This window comes from Pyxicephalus adspersus, chromosome 4 (genome assembly GCF_032062135.1).
Source record: "Pyxicephalus adspersus chromosome 4, UCB_Pads_2.0, whole genome shotgun sequence".
Taxonomy (NCBI): domain Eukaryota; kingdom Metazoa; phylum Chordata; class Amphibia; order Anura; family Pyxicephalidae; genus Pyxicephalus; species Pyxicephalus adspersus.
In genome coordinates, this window is record NC_092861.1 from 99,345,382 (window position 1) to 99,361,362 (window position 15,981).

The 15,981-nt window shown below is 39.0% G+C and overlaps 1 protein-coding gene across 3 annotated transcripts in view; it reads right to left on the minus strand.

Moving 5' to 3' along the window:
* DHX57 (DExH-box helicase 57) overlaps positions 1-15,981 on the minus strand; it is a 112,425-nt gene that overhangs the window by 58,379 nt on the left and 38,065 nt on the right. For all 3 annotated transcript variants that reach the window (XM_072409133.1, XM_072409132.1, XM_072409134.1), the window contains exons 7-8: positions 14,893-15,014; positions 13,905-14,100 (exon numbers count right to left, since the gene is read on the minus strand). In XM_072409133.1, the coding sequence (XP_072265234.1) occupies positions 13,905-14,100; positions 14,893-15,014 (318 nt within the window). The remainder of the gene's footprint in view (positions 1-13,904; positions 14,101-14,892; positions 15,015-15,981) is intronic.

A 15,981-nucleotide genomic window follows, 5' to 3' on the forward strand; every position in this document is an offset into this window, starting at 1 on the left:
GCAAGGAGACTTCCCCAATTCTGTTAGGAAGGGCTTCTTTTCTCATAGCATTCACAAAGGAAGCAGCTTGAAGGGGATCTTTGAAGATTTGCGCCTCGCGATCAGATAACATTTTTTTTAATACTGCTGAAAACATAAGAGCAAATTCAAGCCTTTCGAGATTAGTTGTTTACAAATAGCTAAAAAAGCTTGGTTGCTTGCTGCTTAGTGGTTTCAGCAGAGTAGTCTGAAAACAGCAACACTTTACTGACATCTACAAAGAAATAAACTTGTGAATAATAAGCTTTAAATAATTCCAGTTTATCATTTAAATCCAAGTACTGGGTAAATAATGGTTGTGGTAATGATTTGTTACATTGGAGTGGTCCCAACCTGTGAGCCCTCTCAACCTTCATGTATGCTTTAGCCCCAAAGTTTTTAGAAGTGTGTGTGAACAGAATTTATGCAGATCGGAGGCTTTAACATTTTCCGGTAACCCAATAGTTCTATTATTTTGACGTGAACGGTTCTCCATATCAAGCACCTTTTCAACACATTGTATTGCTCCCCCATCTGCTGCTGTTGAGTGCATTGGTTAATATTTCATCCCCTAGATCACTTATGTGTTGTTGCAATTCATGCAGCTCTTCCCCATGCTTTGACACTTTATCTTATCTGTCATATGTAACAGATATCTGTCATATCTGTTACATATATTAATATTGAGACACTATGGTACTATTATGTGATTGCAATTTAATATATTTTGAATAAAATGTATCTTCTGTATCTGTTTGCGCTTGTTTACACAGCTCGCGCTAACGGTCTCAAACCTTTCTCCTGAAGAACCAATCGGCGAAACGCGTCAGAGGGAGAGACCCCTAATATTCACATTTCTCTCTTGACTCAGTGAAACAAATATTTGTCAAGTTATGAAAGGCAAACCCCTTTGAAGTTCACTCCTAAGGAAGGCCTGACTGTTACGTTTGCTTTACTGTGTTTATCATTACGTTTTATGTTATGCTATGAATTTTGATGCGATGAATGTAAGTTGATTGCATATGTTTTTGTTAAATAAACTTGCATATGTTTTTGTTAAATAAACCCGTCTTCCTTTCATTTCAAAATAAGGATCATTTAATAGCTGACACTACCTCCTCCGAGGTTATGTCAGAATTTAATACATGCAATTCTTCCTCCGAAAGTTTGCCTGTAGCCAAGAGTTCCAATCCTGGAGGGAAAGACAACCTTTGTACACGTCATATGCTCGCTGTGCTTGATCACAGGCATTCAAATAATTTTGCATGGTCTTCTTTTTTAGCGTGGTAACATGAGCCATTGTTCGGCCTCTGAGGACTGCTTTCGCTGTGTCCCAATATAATTGAGGATTAGATTTGTGAATTGCATTATGAAATTCAAAATCTAGCCACCAATATTTTAGATACTTTTGGAAAGACTTATCTTTAGCCAAAAAAGAAGGAAAGCGCCATACAAAGTCCGATTTGTGTAGGTAGATAAGGAAATAAAAACTGGTGCATGATCAGAAATTACAAGTGGATAAATATCAGCAGTTCAATTTTCATCAGGTCATCAGTAGCCAGGATAAAGTCAATTCTGGACATTGTTAAGTGTACTGTGGAAACATGAGTATATTCTATTTCCAGAGGATGTATATGTCTTCAGGAATCTACCAGATTGTTGGATGAGAGAAAGGAGCTGAAAGAGTTGTTGCTGGAAATAGTCCCACCATGCTTTTGTGGCGGTGGTCTTCTATCTTCACTAATATTTGGAACCGCATAAAAACCTCCGGCAACCAACACTGAGGTATATGACAAACTGTGGAGTCGTTAAGTAATTTCTCCGTAAAAAACCCCATTATCTTGATTAGGGCTGTATATAGCCATGACTATTGGAGAGTTAGCCAAAAATTGTAGCGTGACTGATGCCCATTGCCCCTTCCAAGGTTTACAGGACTTGTTTAGGACTGTGTAATGTAATCTTTTGTTGAGTAGAATTAATACTCCCGTTCGTCGACCAGGTGCAGAGGCTCCCCAGACCTCTCCCACCAACTCACTTTGGTTTGTTTATTTGGTGAGCGAAGGCCTTTAACATTCCAGGCCACTATTTTCATCTAAGGAGGTAAAAAAAAGCAAACCAGATCATAGGATTAGTGACCAGGGAGTACATTCCACCAGGCCGTCCCAGCAGAGCAGCCCTGTAGATTGGTAACATCCGCCATCCAGTAGTGGAATTTTGATAAGGTAAGTACAGTTTAAAAGCTACAAAATAATCTTTTTAGAAAACAGGGAAAAATGAAAATGAGAACAAGTAACAAAAAAACAAATGTCATGTAGTATTTCAAGTAATGGACTTCCTTTTTTCCCAACGTGGACTACTTCAATAGCTAATACAATCATGAGCAAAAACCAAATTTTGCTTGTACAGAAACAATGTAAAGGGAGAAACCCAAGAACATTTCCAATGCAGGGAGATCTATCGCAACCTTCCAGGACCACTTTGTGGACATTTTGAAAAAAATAACAGAACAAAATTAACTCTTTATGTCCTCAATCAGTATGGGTCTAGTAGGTACTTGTGAGCACATGGCACAGTAGAATGTGCAAATATGAATAGGCACTATCGCTTTATGAACTAGGTGATGAAGAGGGAGAGGACTGAGCTGACCTTGGGCAAGGAGACTTCCCCAATTCTGTTAGGAAGGGCTTCTTTTCTCATAGCATTCACAAAGGAAGCAGCTTGAAGGGGATCTTTGAAGATTTGCGCCTGCATTGGTTAATATTTCATCCCCTAGATCACTTATGTGTTGTTGCAATTCATGCAGCTCTTCCCCATGCTTTGACACTTTATCTTATCTGTCATGGGCTGCAAGTGCTGAGTCAGCATTTCCTTGATCTTTTGCAACAACCTGGGATGGAGATGCTGAGGTAGAGAACCCTTTTATGTAGGGTAAAAATTGTTTTAAAAAAGATGCAACACCTTTCTTTAAACAAAAAAGAAAAAAAAAAGGGTGCAGCACTGCGCTCTTATTCGAGGCCACCTAGGCGGTTGAGAATGAATGGGAAAATGAACCTCCAGAGATACCAACGCCAGGCATCCCGGGAGGCTCTTGGGAGCGCCTTCTACGCATGCCCGAGCATCTTTTTACTGCACATGCGTGAGATCGGCAATTATTTTACATCCTACGTCACCCGGTCTCGTGCTTGGGTTGGGTAACAGATAATAAAGAACCCAGAATAGAAGACGAAAATGGCGGCGCCCGGAGCCCCAGCTCCAGGACGGATGCTGAGACACGCGGGACCAGATGCCGGACACCCCCAGAGTGATCGGACTGCCCTGCGGGATTGGAGGTGTTTTTTGTTTTGTTTTTTGAGTTTTCAGTATAGTTCCTCTTTAACCTCCCAAGCGGTCAAATTCTATGCAAATTTTCATGCAAAAAGCGGTAAATTTTTTTGCATTGAAATGTATTTTTTATTGTAGGCTTTAATTCTTAGGCATAACTCACTGATATTTATTACATTTTTTTATTAACAATAAACTTTAAATAACAAAACACAAAAATCTGTTAAAAAAAATTAAAAAAATAAAGTATAAAAAATATAGGTTTACAGTAGCATGTATAATAAATATATATTAATATATATATTATATGAATTTTTTTTGTATTGGACTCAATACAGCTATTTTGTATAAAATCCAATACTAAATAATTTAAATTTCCTGCCGAGCTGCCCGTCGGCACCGACCCATGCACCAACGTCACTGGGAATGCCCCGAGATCGTCACTGCATTTGCCGGCTGGAGATTGATGAGAAAGGAAGTGTCCCCAGGACCTGTGAGGACTAGCAGGACAACGGGGGACGTTAAGGGAGCAAGGTAAGTGGGGTTTTTTTTAGTTAAAAGCTAACCTGAGTGTGACTCAGGATTACCGCTTTTTTCAGGTAAAATCCACCCCGAGACACACTCGGGAATACCGCTAGGGTGGGTAAGTCTTTGATCTACCAGAACTCCAGATCCTTTTCTATTCCTGACTCACCCAAATGCATTCCCTCTAGACAGTATGAAGCATGCATGTTGTTAGCCCCCAAGTGCATAACTTTACATTTCTTAATGTTAAATGTCATTTGCCCAATCAAACAGTACATCCAGATCTGCTTGTAGATTATAGATATCCTGTATGGATTTAATTCCATTACATAGTTTTGTGTTGTCTACAAACACAAAAATGGTACTTTTATACCCCCAAACTCTATATCATTTATAAAGATGTTAAACAGTAAAGGTTCTAACACTGAACCCTGGGGTACACCACTATTAACCTTAGATCATTCAAAGTATGAACTATTATTCACTATTCTCTGGATACAGTCTTTTAGCCAGTTCTCTGTCCATTTACAGATTGGCTTTTCTAAGCCTATTGACCCTAACTTACATAATACATATGTTATGCTCTCAGCAAATCCCCTAATTAAACCTATCGGCGAAACACTTTTTCTGATATATAAGACCACTTAGCTTTTTGTTGTATATTTAACAGGTATCATCCCCATGACTATTCCAATAGGGTTTCTAAACTATTTTCTGTGTAAATATTTGAATTTGAATTGTACTGATGATAAATTGTATGACTTACTTGATGCTTAATACAATCTTTATTTTGCCTAAAAAAAAAACAAGCTCTCTATTCTTCCTTTCTATTGTATCCTAGTGGCATTACTAACCCGACCTACCTTGGAAATTTGAAACTATACCTTTTGTTGGATTTTGTGTTTGATATTTTATTTGTGCTAGTTGTATCACTAAACTTTTGGATTTAAATATATTCTTAATAAACTGTCACAGATCCCTGCAGGTCTAGGTCATCTGTGTCTCCTACTGGCTCACCCTCCTTGCAGTCCCTTGCTGCCAGCACCATCTCTACCTCTGAATCCAACTCTCTACACACTTCCTGGTCTAGGTAAGGTGATTCTCTGTCAGCTGCTCCCTTGCCTCAGAGAACCAGGATATTCCACAGATGCACTCTATCTGCTGGCAGGCATCTGAATAACACCTGAGACTATCTCATCACCAGCACTCCCTCTGCTTGTGGGATTATCGTATGCAGCTCACATGATCTATTCCTACCACCTGACATCCCCTTTTTAAGGAAGTGACCTGGAAACAGGAAGTTGCCTGGACAAAGGAGTTCCTTGTGGTTCTACTCCTAGGTTTCTACTGCTCCAGTTCCTGCGTTCTCTTCAAGTGTTATCCGTGTACTGCCCCCGGCTGGTTTTCTGACGACTCGTTTGCTGCCTGTCCTGACCTTTAGCCTGTTTCCTGACTACCCTTGTTTGCTACCTGCCCTGACCTTTTGGCTCGTTTGACTACTCTTTTGGATTTCCCTCTTGCACTACGTTTTGGTTCCTGCTTATCAGTCACCTGCCTTGGTGGGCACGGGGGCCGCAATCTGGCAGTAGCTTGCCACACAACAACCTCACCTCTAGAGGCTCTGGAGTAGACCAAGCTACTGTTTAGACCCTGCGCATGTCTCCACCCACTGGGTTGGTGACACAGCGAGTCCACCACTTGATCTTGTGGAGCCGTGACAAACTTTTTAAAGTTTTAAAATATCATTGGGTCAGGAAAGTCCCTATTTTCCAGGGTTTCACCCCTTTTGGGGGTACTATTATAGACCCACTAGCTTTAGTATGGTGTTGAATATATTATAGGAAGGTGGCAACTTTTAATACCCATTGTGAAATTGTTGGGGGTTATCACTATTATTTCTGTTACTATTACTCAGCAATCCCACTAAGGAACGAGGTGGGGCGCCCGGCTGCCGTTCATCCCCCGCCTGGCTCTTATCAGCAGCTCTAATCAATTGAACTGATAACGGAGGGGCTGCTCCATTCTCAGCTGTCATCCATTCAGAGGGTTTGAGCTGCTGATAAAAGCTGAGTGGGGGTTTAGAACAGCACAGCACAGCTATGATGAGGTCAGGACACAGGCTGTCCCTTCCCCATCCTGCCGAGTCTTTATTGAAAAAAAATGTGTAAAAATGCATCCACCCGAGTGGGCGTGTGTAATGACGTCATCGTGTGTGTGTGTGTAGTCTGTGTGTCACATTCTGCAGCCTTACAACTCTGTGTATCTGTGTACAAACCTTTATATCTCCTAAACCATATGTCACAATGACTTGAAATTTTCAGGACGCACAGGGAATCCTCATAGTTAGTAGTAACCACAGTTTCATCAAAACCCCCAGCTTTTAGGATATAGGGTTCAGAAATTTAAAATCTTGTAAAAATACAACATTGGGGTTGCCGTTTCAAAGTGCACCTAGGAGACCTTAATTAAAAATGCAAATTAGGGACCCCCGGGGCCACTTATATAGAAAGGAGCATTGAGATGGGGCCTATAAATGAATACATACCTGTCATACTATGTTACCCTGTCTGCTTCTCTTCTTTGAATCCCAATTTCGCCAGAATGGTGGGGTGCACAAAAACCTAAAATTTAGGGCAGTGGGGGACACCTTTGGCTAACTATCCCCCTCCCTAAAATGTAATTATTATGGCATCATCAGACCATGAAAAACTCCACACGTACAACGCACTGCCCTGTTACACATCACTGCCCACTTGAACCCCAATTTTTCTGGAAAGGGGAGGTGTAGGAAACTGAAAATGTGTGGAGAACGTCTATGGTTAACATCCCCTAAAATTTCCTCACTTTGTTATCATTAGAACATAAAAAAAAACTCTGTCCATCAAAACTAAATTGGGGTTCAGGTACAGGAAGGGTACAGTCATGTGTATCAGGACAGTGTGTTTTGATAGGCAGAGTTTTATATGCTGTAATGATGCCGTGGTGATGAAGGTTTAGTGTTAGCCCCAAGTGCCCCCCATTTGCAACTATATTTTTGTTTACCAGCACCTTTCTGTTCTAGAGAAATTAAGGTTCAAGGTAGGGAAGCAGTTTGATGTGCAGAGGTTTTTATGTTCCAATGATGCTATGTTAATACATTTTAGGGGGGTGTACACACAGGTGTCCCCCACTTGCACCTACATTTTCAAGTCCTGTCCTGCCCTCATCTGCTATCACATGCACGATGCTCTTAAAGCATCACCACATTTTAACATATATAAAGAGTGACTTTCCCTTTTATATAATTAAAAAATGTGTTTCTTTCTGTATTAATTTTTTTGGGGAGGACCCCTCCCCTTTCGTCTTTACTGCCATAGTGGAAAAGACTGCAGGGTAAATCTGCAGCCTCCTCGGATATTTGTGTAATATCTCAGATTGCCGTGGGCTGCCTCTTTTGGGCATGCCCAACATCGGGAATGTATCATCAGGGACTTTTCTATAATGTAAAATAAAGTTCTAATTTTCACACATGCACAATGAGATCAGCGCTTGATGGAATGGTCAGCATCGGAAAGAAGAGGGAAACTGAGCAAGTGACGGTGGGGTTAATAGACAGATAAAGTGAAATTTTGTTTCACAAAAGTTTTGTGTTACCTAGATATTGCGCTAGGAGGCCTCATCTGATGTTAGGCTGAATTCACACTAACAGTAAGGTTGCATTTGCTGCATGTACCCCTCACATTCCTCTCTGCTGCTTGAAAGACAGCTAGGTCTGAAAAAGCCCAGCACTTACCACCGGTTATGAATCCCAGGTGCCTAGAAGTTGCCAAGTAGTCATTTAGAAGGGGTAAATGGCATTTTTTCACTGCTAATGTGAACTAAGCCTAACTTGCTACACTACATTGATCACACTATTACAGTAGTATAAGGGATGACACTAGTAAATATCGAACATAAGGCAGTTGGGTCAAAATACACAGCACTGGACTATTGGGACATAAGACAATAAAAAAAAGTGGAAAAAATGGACATACTAACAAATCGGGCATTATAAAGTTGAAACAAAGTATAGGGGTAGGTAGAACACAATAATAGGGGTTACTGAATCCCTGTGGCATATATAACTAGGAGAAAAACATTTGCCTTGTCTTGCCCCACCCACTTTTTTTGACCCCCCCACCAGCCCCCCGGTTACAGCTTCCCACCTGTATCTGACGATATACACATTTTTGTGCATAATTACAAGTGGTACTATATAGGAAAAAAAACACTTAAGCTTTGATAGCGTCAGCCTTCTTTATTCTTTAACACCAATAGGCTGAGGAAAAGTATACTTTATAATAAAAGGGTAGATAAAGGGTAGATATATAGATAACATAAAGGTAAAATGCGTTTTTTTTTTTTCTAAAACCTTTTTTAAAAAAAATGGGTAAATCCCTTCCCTTATATCCTTAGTGTCGCAACAGTAAAGACTGAAAGGGAGTGCAGAGCCTCCTGGGACACATGACGTTCGGGCTGCTAGGACATGCCTAGAAGGGGCTTTTCCAGGCACTGGAAAAAAAGTTGCAGTTTTATTATTATTATTAGGGGGACACATACAGCAAAAAAAAAAAAATGTGAAAAAAACATACCCACCCCTTCCACCTGTAAATCATCACTGGCCTCCCTCAGCCCTGTTACTGTGGACAAAGTCTTAACTCTCTCATCTGTGTCTACTACATGTCCACTTGACCCAATTCCCTCTGATCTACTCCGTGCCCATTCCTCCACCCTGGCCCCTGCCCTAACCGAACTATTGAACCTCTCCCTTTCTACTGGTAAATACCCCTCCGCTTTCAAACATGCCATAATTCTTCCTATCCTAAAGAAACCCTCACTGGACCCCTCCCTACCCTCCAATCTCCCTTCCCCCATATGTCTCCAAACTTCTTGAACGCCTTGTCTACAAAAGACTCACCCATTACCTGAGCACCAACTCTCTCCTTGACCCCCTCCAGTCTGGTTTTAGAGCTGCCCACTCCACTGAAACAGCCCTCATCAGAGCTAAGTCTCAAGGCAACTTTTCCCTGCTCCTTCTCCTTGACCTTTCCTTTTGACACTGTTGATCCCCCCCTTCTAACAGAAATCATGCGCTCCATTGGTATCTGTAATACTGCTGTCTCCTGTTTTGCTTCCTATCTGTCTGACTGTTCCTTTCAAGTTTCTTTTAATGGTAACTCCTCCTCACCCACTCTCCTCCCTGTTGGTGTTCCCCAAGGGTCAGTTCTTGAACCGGTCCTCTTTTCTCTGTACACCTCCTCTCTCAGTAGTCTCATATCCTCCTTTGGCTTACGGTACCATCTGTATGCTGATGACCCTCAAATCTATCTGTCCACCCCTGACCTGCCTGTCAGCCATCTCATCATGGACGTCTGACCGATTCCTGAAACTCTTGATAAAACAGAACTCATCATCATCCCCCCCTCAAATTCCAAATCTCCCCCTGACATATATCCAACTGTTAACAACACTGTTATTCGGCCCTCCCCTCAGGCACGTTGTCTTGGTGTCACCTTTGACTCGGCCCTCTCATTTACCCCCCATATTTGGAACATTTCCAGGTTCTGTCACTTTCACCTACGCAACATCTCCAAAATCTTCCCCTACCTGTCCCCTGAGACCACCAAACTCCTTGTACATGCTGTAACATCCTTCTCTCTGGTATTCCACTAACCCGACTCTCTCCTCTACAATCTATCATGAATGCTGCAGCCAGACTTATCCATCCTTCCCTCCGCTGCATCTCTTTGTAGTTCTCTCCATTGGCTTCCATTTCACCTTAGAATCAAATTCAAGCTCCTGTGCTTTGCCTTCAAATCACTACACAGTTATTGTCCTACTTACATTTCTGACTTGGTAAAAAAAATACTCCCCCTGCCGCTCTCTCCGCTCCTCCAATCACCTACTAATGACTTCCTCACTCATAACCTCATCATACGCACAGATACAAGACTTCTCTAGAGCTGCCCCAACTCTCTGGAATGGTCTTCCTCGTCCTATTCGGCTTGCTCCTACTTTCTGCTCATTTAAAAGAGCGCTCAAAACCCATTTTTTCAAACTTGCCTACCCGTTTTCTTCTGTCTTTTGAAACCATCACTACTTCCCACCACTACAAATCTCCCATTCTATTGTGTGTGAAATTCCCCCACCTACTAGATTGTAAGCTCTTCGGGGCAGGGTCCTCTCCTCCTGTATCACTGTCTGTATTAGTCTGTCATTTGCAATCCCTATTTAATGTACAGTGCTATATAAATCCTGTTTACTAATAATAATAATAATAATAATAAGAATAAGAATAAGAAAGTACACCCTCTTTTTAACCCCCTTCTAAGCTTTAACGTAGCAAGACATCCCAAAAAAAATAATTTGGCCACTAACAGGTTTTAAAATATTTAAATATAACCTCAGGTATAAAACAACACACAAAATATTCTACTGTGTCATTATTCCACAAAAAAATTAGCCAAAATGGAGTCATGTGTGAAAAACTAAGCCCATTCTATGATTCAATGAACTGTAGAACCAAATTTAGCAACAGTACCTTTAAGTAATTATTTTTTGTGTGACTTTATTCTCTCATAAATTCATTCATTGAGCTTTGCGGGCATTTGTTTAAACACAGCTCTCCTAGGGTAATGCCATAGTATTTTGCTCAGGTTGAAGTTTTTCAATGGGCCATTGAAACCCCTTGATTTTTTTTCTTTTTCACCAACTCTGTTGTAGATATGAAAGTGTGCTTGGCATCATTAACCTGTTGGATGACCAAATTTTGGTTAAGCTTCAGCTGTTGCACAAATGTCCTATTTGTTTCTGGAATACTTTGGTATACATTAAGTCAAAGTTGACTTAAATACTGCAAGATGCCCAGATAATCACATCTTTACCACAGTTGGCATAAGGCATTTGTGCCAATATGCTGTGTTTGGTTTTCTAGTTTTCTAGTGTATTAGGACTAAACATCTCTAAACATCTTCGGTCTCATCTGTCCGAAGGACAATTTTCTCATGGTCTAAAAAGTCTTGTGGTTTGTTCAGGTGCAACTTTGCAAACCTAAGCTGTGCTGCTGTGTTCTTTTAAGAGGCTTTCCCCAGGCAACACTTCCAAGCAAACCTTACTTATTCAGTCTTTTTTTATTTGTATCATCATGAACTTTAACATGCTAACTAAGGCCTATAGAGTCTAAAATGTATCACTGTGTTAACACTTGAATGCTCCAGAGCAGCAAACTACCAAACTTCTGCTTTTATAGTGATGCAAACACTTGCTGATAACACAGCTCAACAAAAATTTTTTTTTTCACTTGCCAAGGATTTTTTAATATATTTAGTGTATTTCAGGTCTGCTGAATCCAGAAATTACATCAGTTTAATTGAATTAGCCCTAGTTCTTGTGATACAAGAATCGGAATAGACGATTTTACCAACAACAAATGTTAACACAGCATATTATTTAGCATTCTTTACCCCAATGTTTTGCATTTTGATATAATAAATGTAGCATTAATTTTATGAAACTTTCATTTGCCTTCTTTTTATTCATACATTTTCTTTTTTTACAGAAGTAGGAGTTCTTCAAGAAGTTAACCCTAATGTATTTTGCTACATTGTGGTGAATATTCTCAGCCAAAACAGAGAAGAAACATTACAGAATTTGTAAAACAAGTATATCTTGCATATTTTGGTATTTAACTGGGTGACCAAGTGAAGTAATGGGCTCCCCATATGGTATGCAAAACTTCTGTAGAGTGTTTATGTCAGTGGAAAAACAGAAAACTGAAAAGTTTGAAGTTTGGTGTACCTATGGTATAGCGAGAGCCCAAAAATCATCATAATGATGCCGCATGGTGCTGATGTTCCTATACCAGTGTTCAGTACACTCCCTGATATTCCTGTATCCGACATGGAGGATATACAGAGTTTGGAGTGTAATCCAGGATGTATTCCATTTCATCAAAACAGCAGTTCTTCCAAGAAGAGCTCAATTATTTAATACGTGACCTAAGTTTGTCAAAACAAGCATCTGAACTTAGGACAAGAGAGGTGACACCCTCCTTCACCAAATGGAGACTTTGTGTACTGTTGTAACATCCCTGGACTACAAGCCCATATGGGAGTACCAGAATACCGAGCAGAAGACTGGTGGCTTTTCATAGATAGTTCCACTGGAAGTTTGAAATCAGTTTTACTGCATAATGGCAACTGCTTTACATCAACTCCAATTAGTCACTCAACAAAACTTAAGAAAGTATATGAAAATTTCAAAATGGTCTTAACAAAAGCTTTGCTATCATGAACACCAATGGTCCATATGTGTTGATTTAAAAATGGTGAACTTCCTACTTGGACAGCAAAATAGATACACAAAGTACCCATGTTTCATCTGCTTGTGGGATAGTGGAGCAAAACAGGATCACCAATAAAAAAGTCACATGGCCTCCAAGGGAAAACATGAAAAAATATGCAGCGAATTAACGAGCCAATGGTTGACAAAGAAAAAATCACTCTCCCTCCACTACACATAAAGTTGGGATTAATGATGCAATTTGTTAGAGCTCTGAACAAGGACGGTGATTGCTTCAAATACATTTGTAGATTCTTCCCTGGATTGAGTACTGAAAAATTAAAAGCAGGAATCTTTGATAAACCTCAGATTCGGAAACTGATAAATGATTCAAATTTCACAAGTTACATGACTGATACTGAAGATCCTGCCTGGCACAGCTATGTCATGGTTGTCAAGAACTTCTTGGGTAACCATAAAGCACAAAGTTTTGAAGAACTGGTACAAAACTTACTCTTTAACCTTAAAGATTTGGGTGCTACTATGAGCATAAAGGCACACTATCTCCATAGCTATTTGCAAAAATTTCCAGAAAACCTTGGCGATTTCAGTCAGGAACAAGGGGAGAAGAGAAGTTCCATCAAGATATAAAGGTGATGGAAGAAAGGTATCAGGGCTGATGGGATAGACGCATGATGGCAGACTACTGCTGGAGCCTTCAATGTGATTGTACTGATCATAAGCATAAAAGGAAATCATACAAACAACAGTTTTTCAATTACTTCTTTGTAATTAGTTTTGTAATTATACTGAATACAGAAATTTTGACATTAAATATTTCAAAAATTTAATTTTGTATATGAAGGCATATCTAGTGAAATTTTGCTTAATTTCATGTTTCATTAGTTTTCATGAGGTTATTATTGAGGTAATTATTTCAAAAACTAGAGCCAATCTTGCAAAACCAATACCATATTAAGAATCTGTGCATCAAACATAACCTATAGGTAGGTAAACCTGTAGGAAAGATAGTAAATACAGTGCTTACCTGATCCGCCGGGATCTTCTGCACACGATGAGTCACCAGGGGAGTTCCTGGTGACGTCGGTGCGTGTGTGTGTTGCCGGCCGGGCGGGAAATTCAAAATCATTTGTATTGCATTCAATACAAAATAACTGTATTGAATGCAATACATTGGATTGCAGTAAATTGTTTTCAAGAACATTTTACAGTATATATATATATATATATATTTATTTATTACTATAAATATAATATTTATTTTTTTTAATGAAAAAAAAAATATATATATATATATATATATATTTTCATGAAAAACAATGTACCGCTTTTAGACATAGAAATCCGGAAAGAAGCATACCGCTAGGGAGGTTAATGTGAGGCTATTTTTATAAAGTTTTGTAAGTTGTTTTGATACTACCACTTTTAGAGACAATGGGAACAAAACCCGATTTTTTAGAAATGTTCATCTATGACCAATGCATGACCAGAGAAAGTCTGGTGGACAAACCAAGCTAACATTCCAAACCAACTATTCTGCTGAAGTTTGATAATGTGGGTAAAGTCACCCTCAGCTTTATGTTGGATGGCAAAACTAACAAGGCTGTAATGGCATTGAAAAATTTATTTCTACATACTTACAGCCAAGCACATAGCTAAGCAGAAAACACAGCTTGGTATTTAGTCTGAATACTGGAATTTATATTATTTTGGGTACCAACCTTGACACTTTCAAGTCTTATCTGATATCCCACAGAGATCCCGACATTCTCTGCTCTCTCCTGAGCCACACGTTCAGCCACAGAGACAGCGGATATCCTGCGTGGCTGAGTACATACAATATTGGGCAAAAAACTTGAAGACCCCTTTATTGCAGCATCCAAGATGAACTGTGGAATTTGTGTGGTCTTACCACATCTGTGATTAGAATAAGAAATATCACATATTAGTTTGCTTGTAAACACAAACTTGTATATGATTTTTACTGAGCATCACTTGGATAAAAACAAAGGTCCTAAAAAAAAAAAAAAAAAAAAAAAAAAAAAAGGTAAAGCATATTATACAGCCTTAATCTATAGGAGCCTTTACTGAAGTATGTCATTTAAATGCTGTCTGGATACAAACACTTCTGCTCACCTGACAGGACTGGAAACTCCCTCCCAGTTTACTGCTTTTAATGTCGCAGGTATGTGGTTAGTTCACCCCTTTTTCTGGGGTGGGGGGGCTTATTTGGTATATATTGATATGTAATGAATTTTCTTGATAATAAGCTAAGATATTAAAACTAATTAAGTGTTGTGGGCATTTATTGCCAGTTAAAATTGTTGTAGTATATATATATTATATACACATACATACACACACACACACACACACACACACACACACACCATACAATATATATTTAGTTGTTGGGTTGGGAGAGTAACAACTGCAATCCCATAACTTCATCCTTCTTTTCGTGAGATATGAAGAATAAAAAAATACTATCATTTCATCCCATGTACCACAGGTCTTGTTCATTTTCCCTTATTTGACATTTGAAAAAAAGGGGAGGAGCAAACAAACAGCGTGCCTTGCACTTGCATGTAGTGTAGTCTAAGTATGACATTTCCCAAAGTTTTTTTTTTCTTTTTATAAAAAGACATTTGCAAAATGCAATTACCAAAAAAACATTGCCCTTCAGACAGAAAAGCTCTGGTGACTTACCCAGTCAAACCACATACAACTAAAACTTGATATTTTTCTATCAACTGCAGTATAGTGTCTTGTTCCTTCCATGCTGGGAGCTTCATCCTTTCTCGCAGCAAAGCCTGATAGTTCTTGGATGTCTAAAAAAGAACCATTGGTTTACAATTCTTGAACTGCGTGTCCCCTCTTTTTCTACTCTTGTGGCAACTGAAAGTTTGGATTTATCTACACTTTCATTCCCAGTGACAGGACAAAATATAGAAAGTAATTATCTCTAATGGCGACACAGACAAACAAAGAGTTCTAACCCTGAAAAAATTAAAAAATTAAAAAAAAGTTAAGAAACACAATCTAATCTACTAAAAAAAAAAAGCCTTGATAAGAGCCCACATATATGAAAACCCTAGCACACAACATTTGTGTTCATGGGACTTTAAAGGCAGTTCAATCTATATCATAGAGTGACTCAAACATAAAAAATGATAATAATAATAAAAACATCTTTTATTCAGTACAATGAATGAATGAGTAAAAATCTATAAAAGTCTATATCACAGATCATTGATGTGTTATGGTGAGTTCTGATAATCCAATGCGTTTCGCAGAGTTAATCCGCTTTATCAGGGATTTACAAAACCTTAAATGAATAGAACACACTATAATGTAAAACAAGCAAATAGTTACTTTCTTTGTATCATCATTTTTCACATTCTACAAATAGTAGAATTTTCAAGAACCAGACAGAAAAGCCATGTAGGTACATACCAAAGAATGTAATCTTAGGTGTGACTGAGCCTGGCAGGGGATGCAAAATATGGGGAATGGGAGAACCCCCTCCAACAGCACAGGGGAAAGACATTCAAATCAGGACTGATAATCAGGACTGATTTTCTCTTCTCTATCAAATGAGGATTCACTGGGAAGTGATCAGCAACTGTGGACGTTTAAATAGTGGTACCATCAAAACTGTTATTTAAGTATATTTTATCTATATTTTATCTGCATAAATATGGAAATTATATTCCTATCAATGCATATAGATATTCAATTAAAGAAGGTTCATGCACAAATAATAGCTAGTCATTCAAACAGTTTAATTAAGAAACA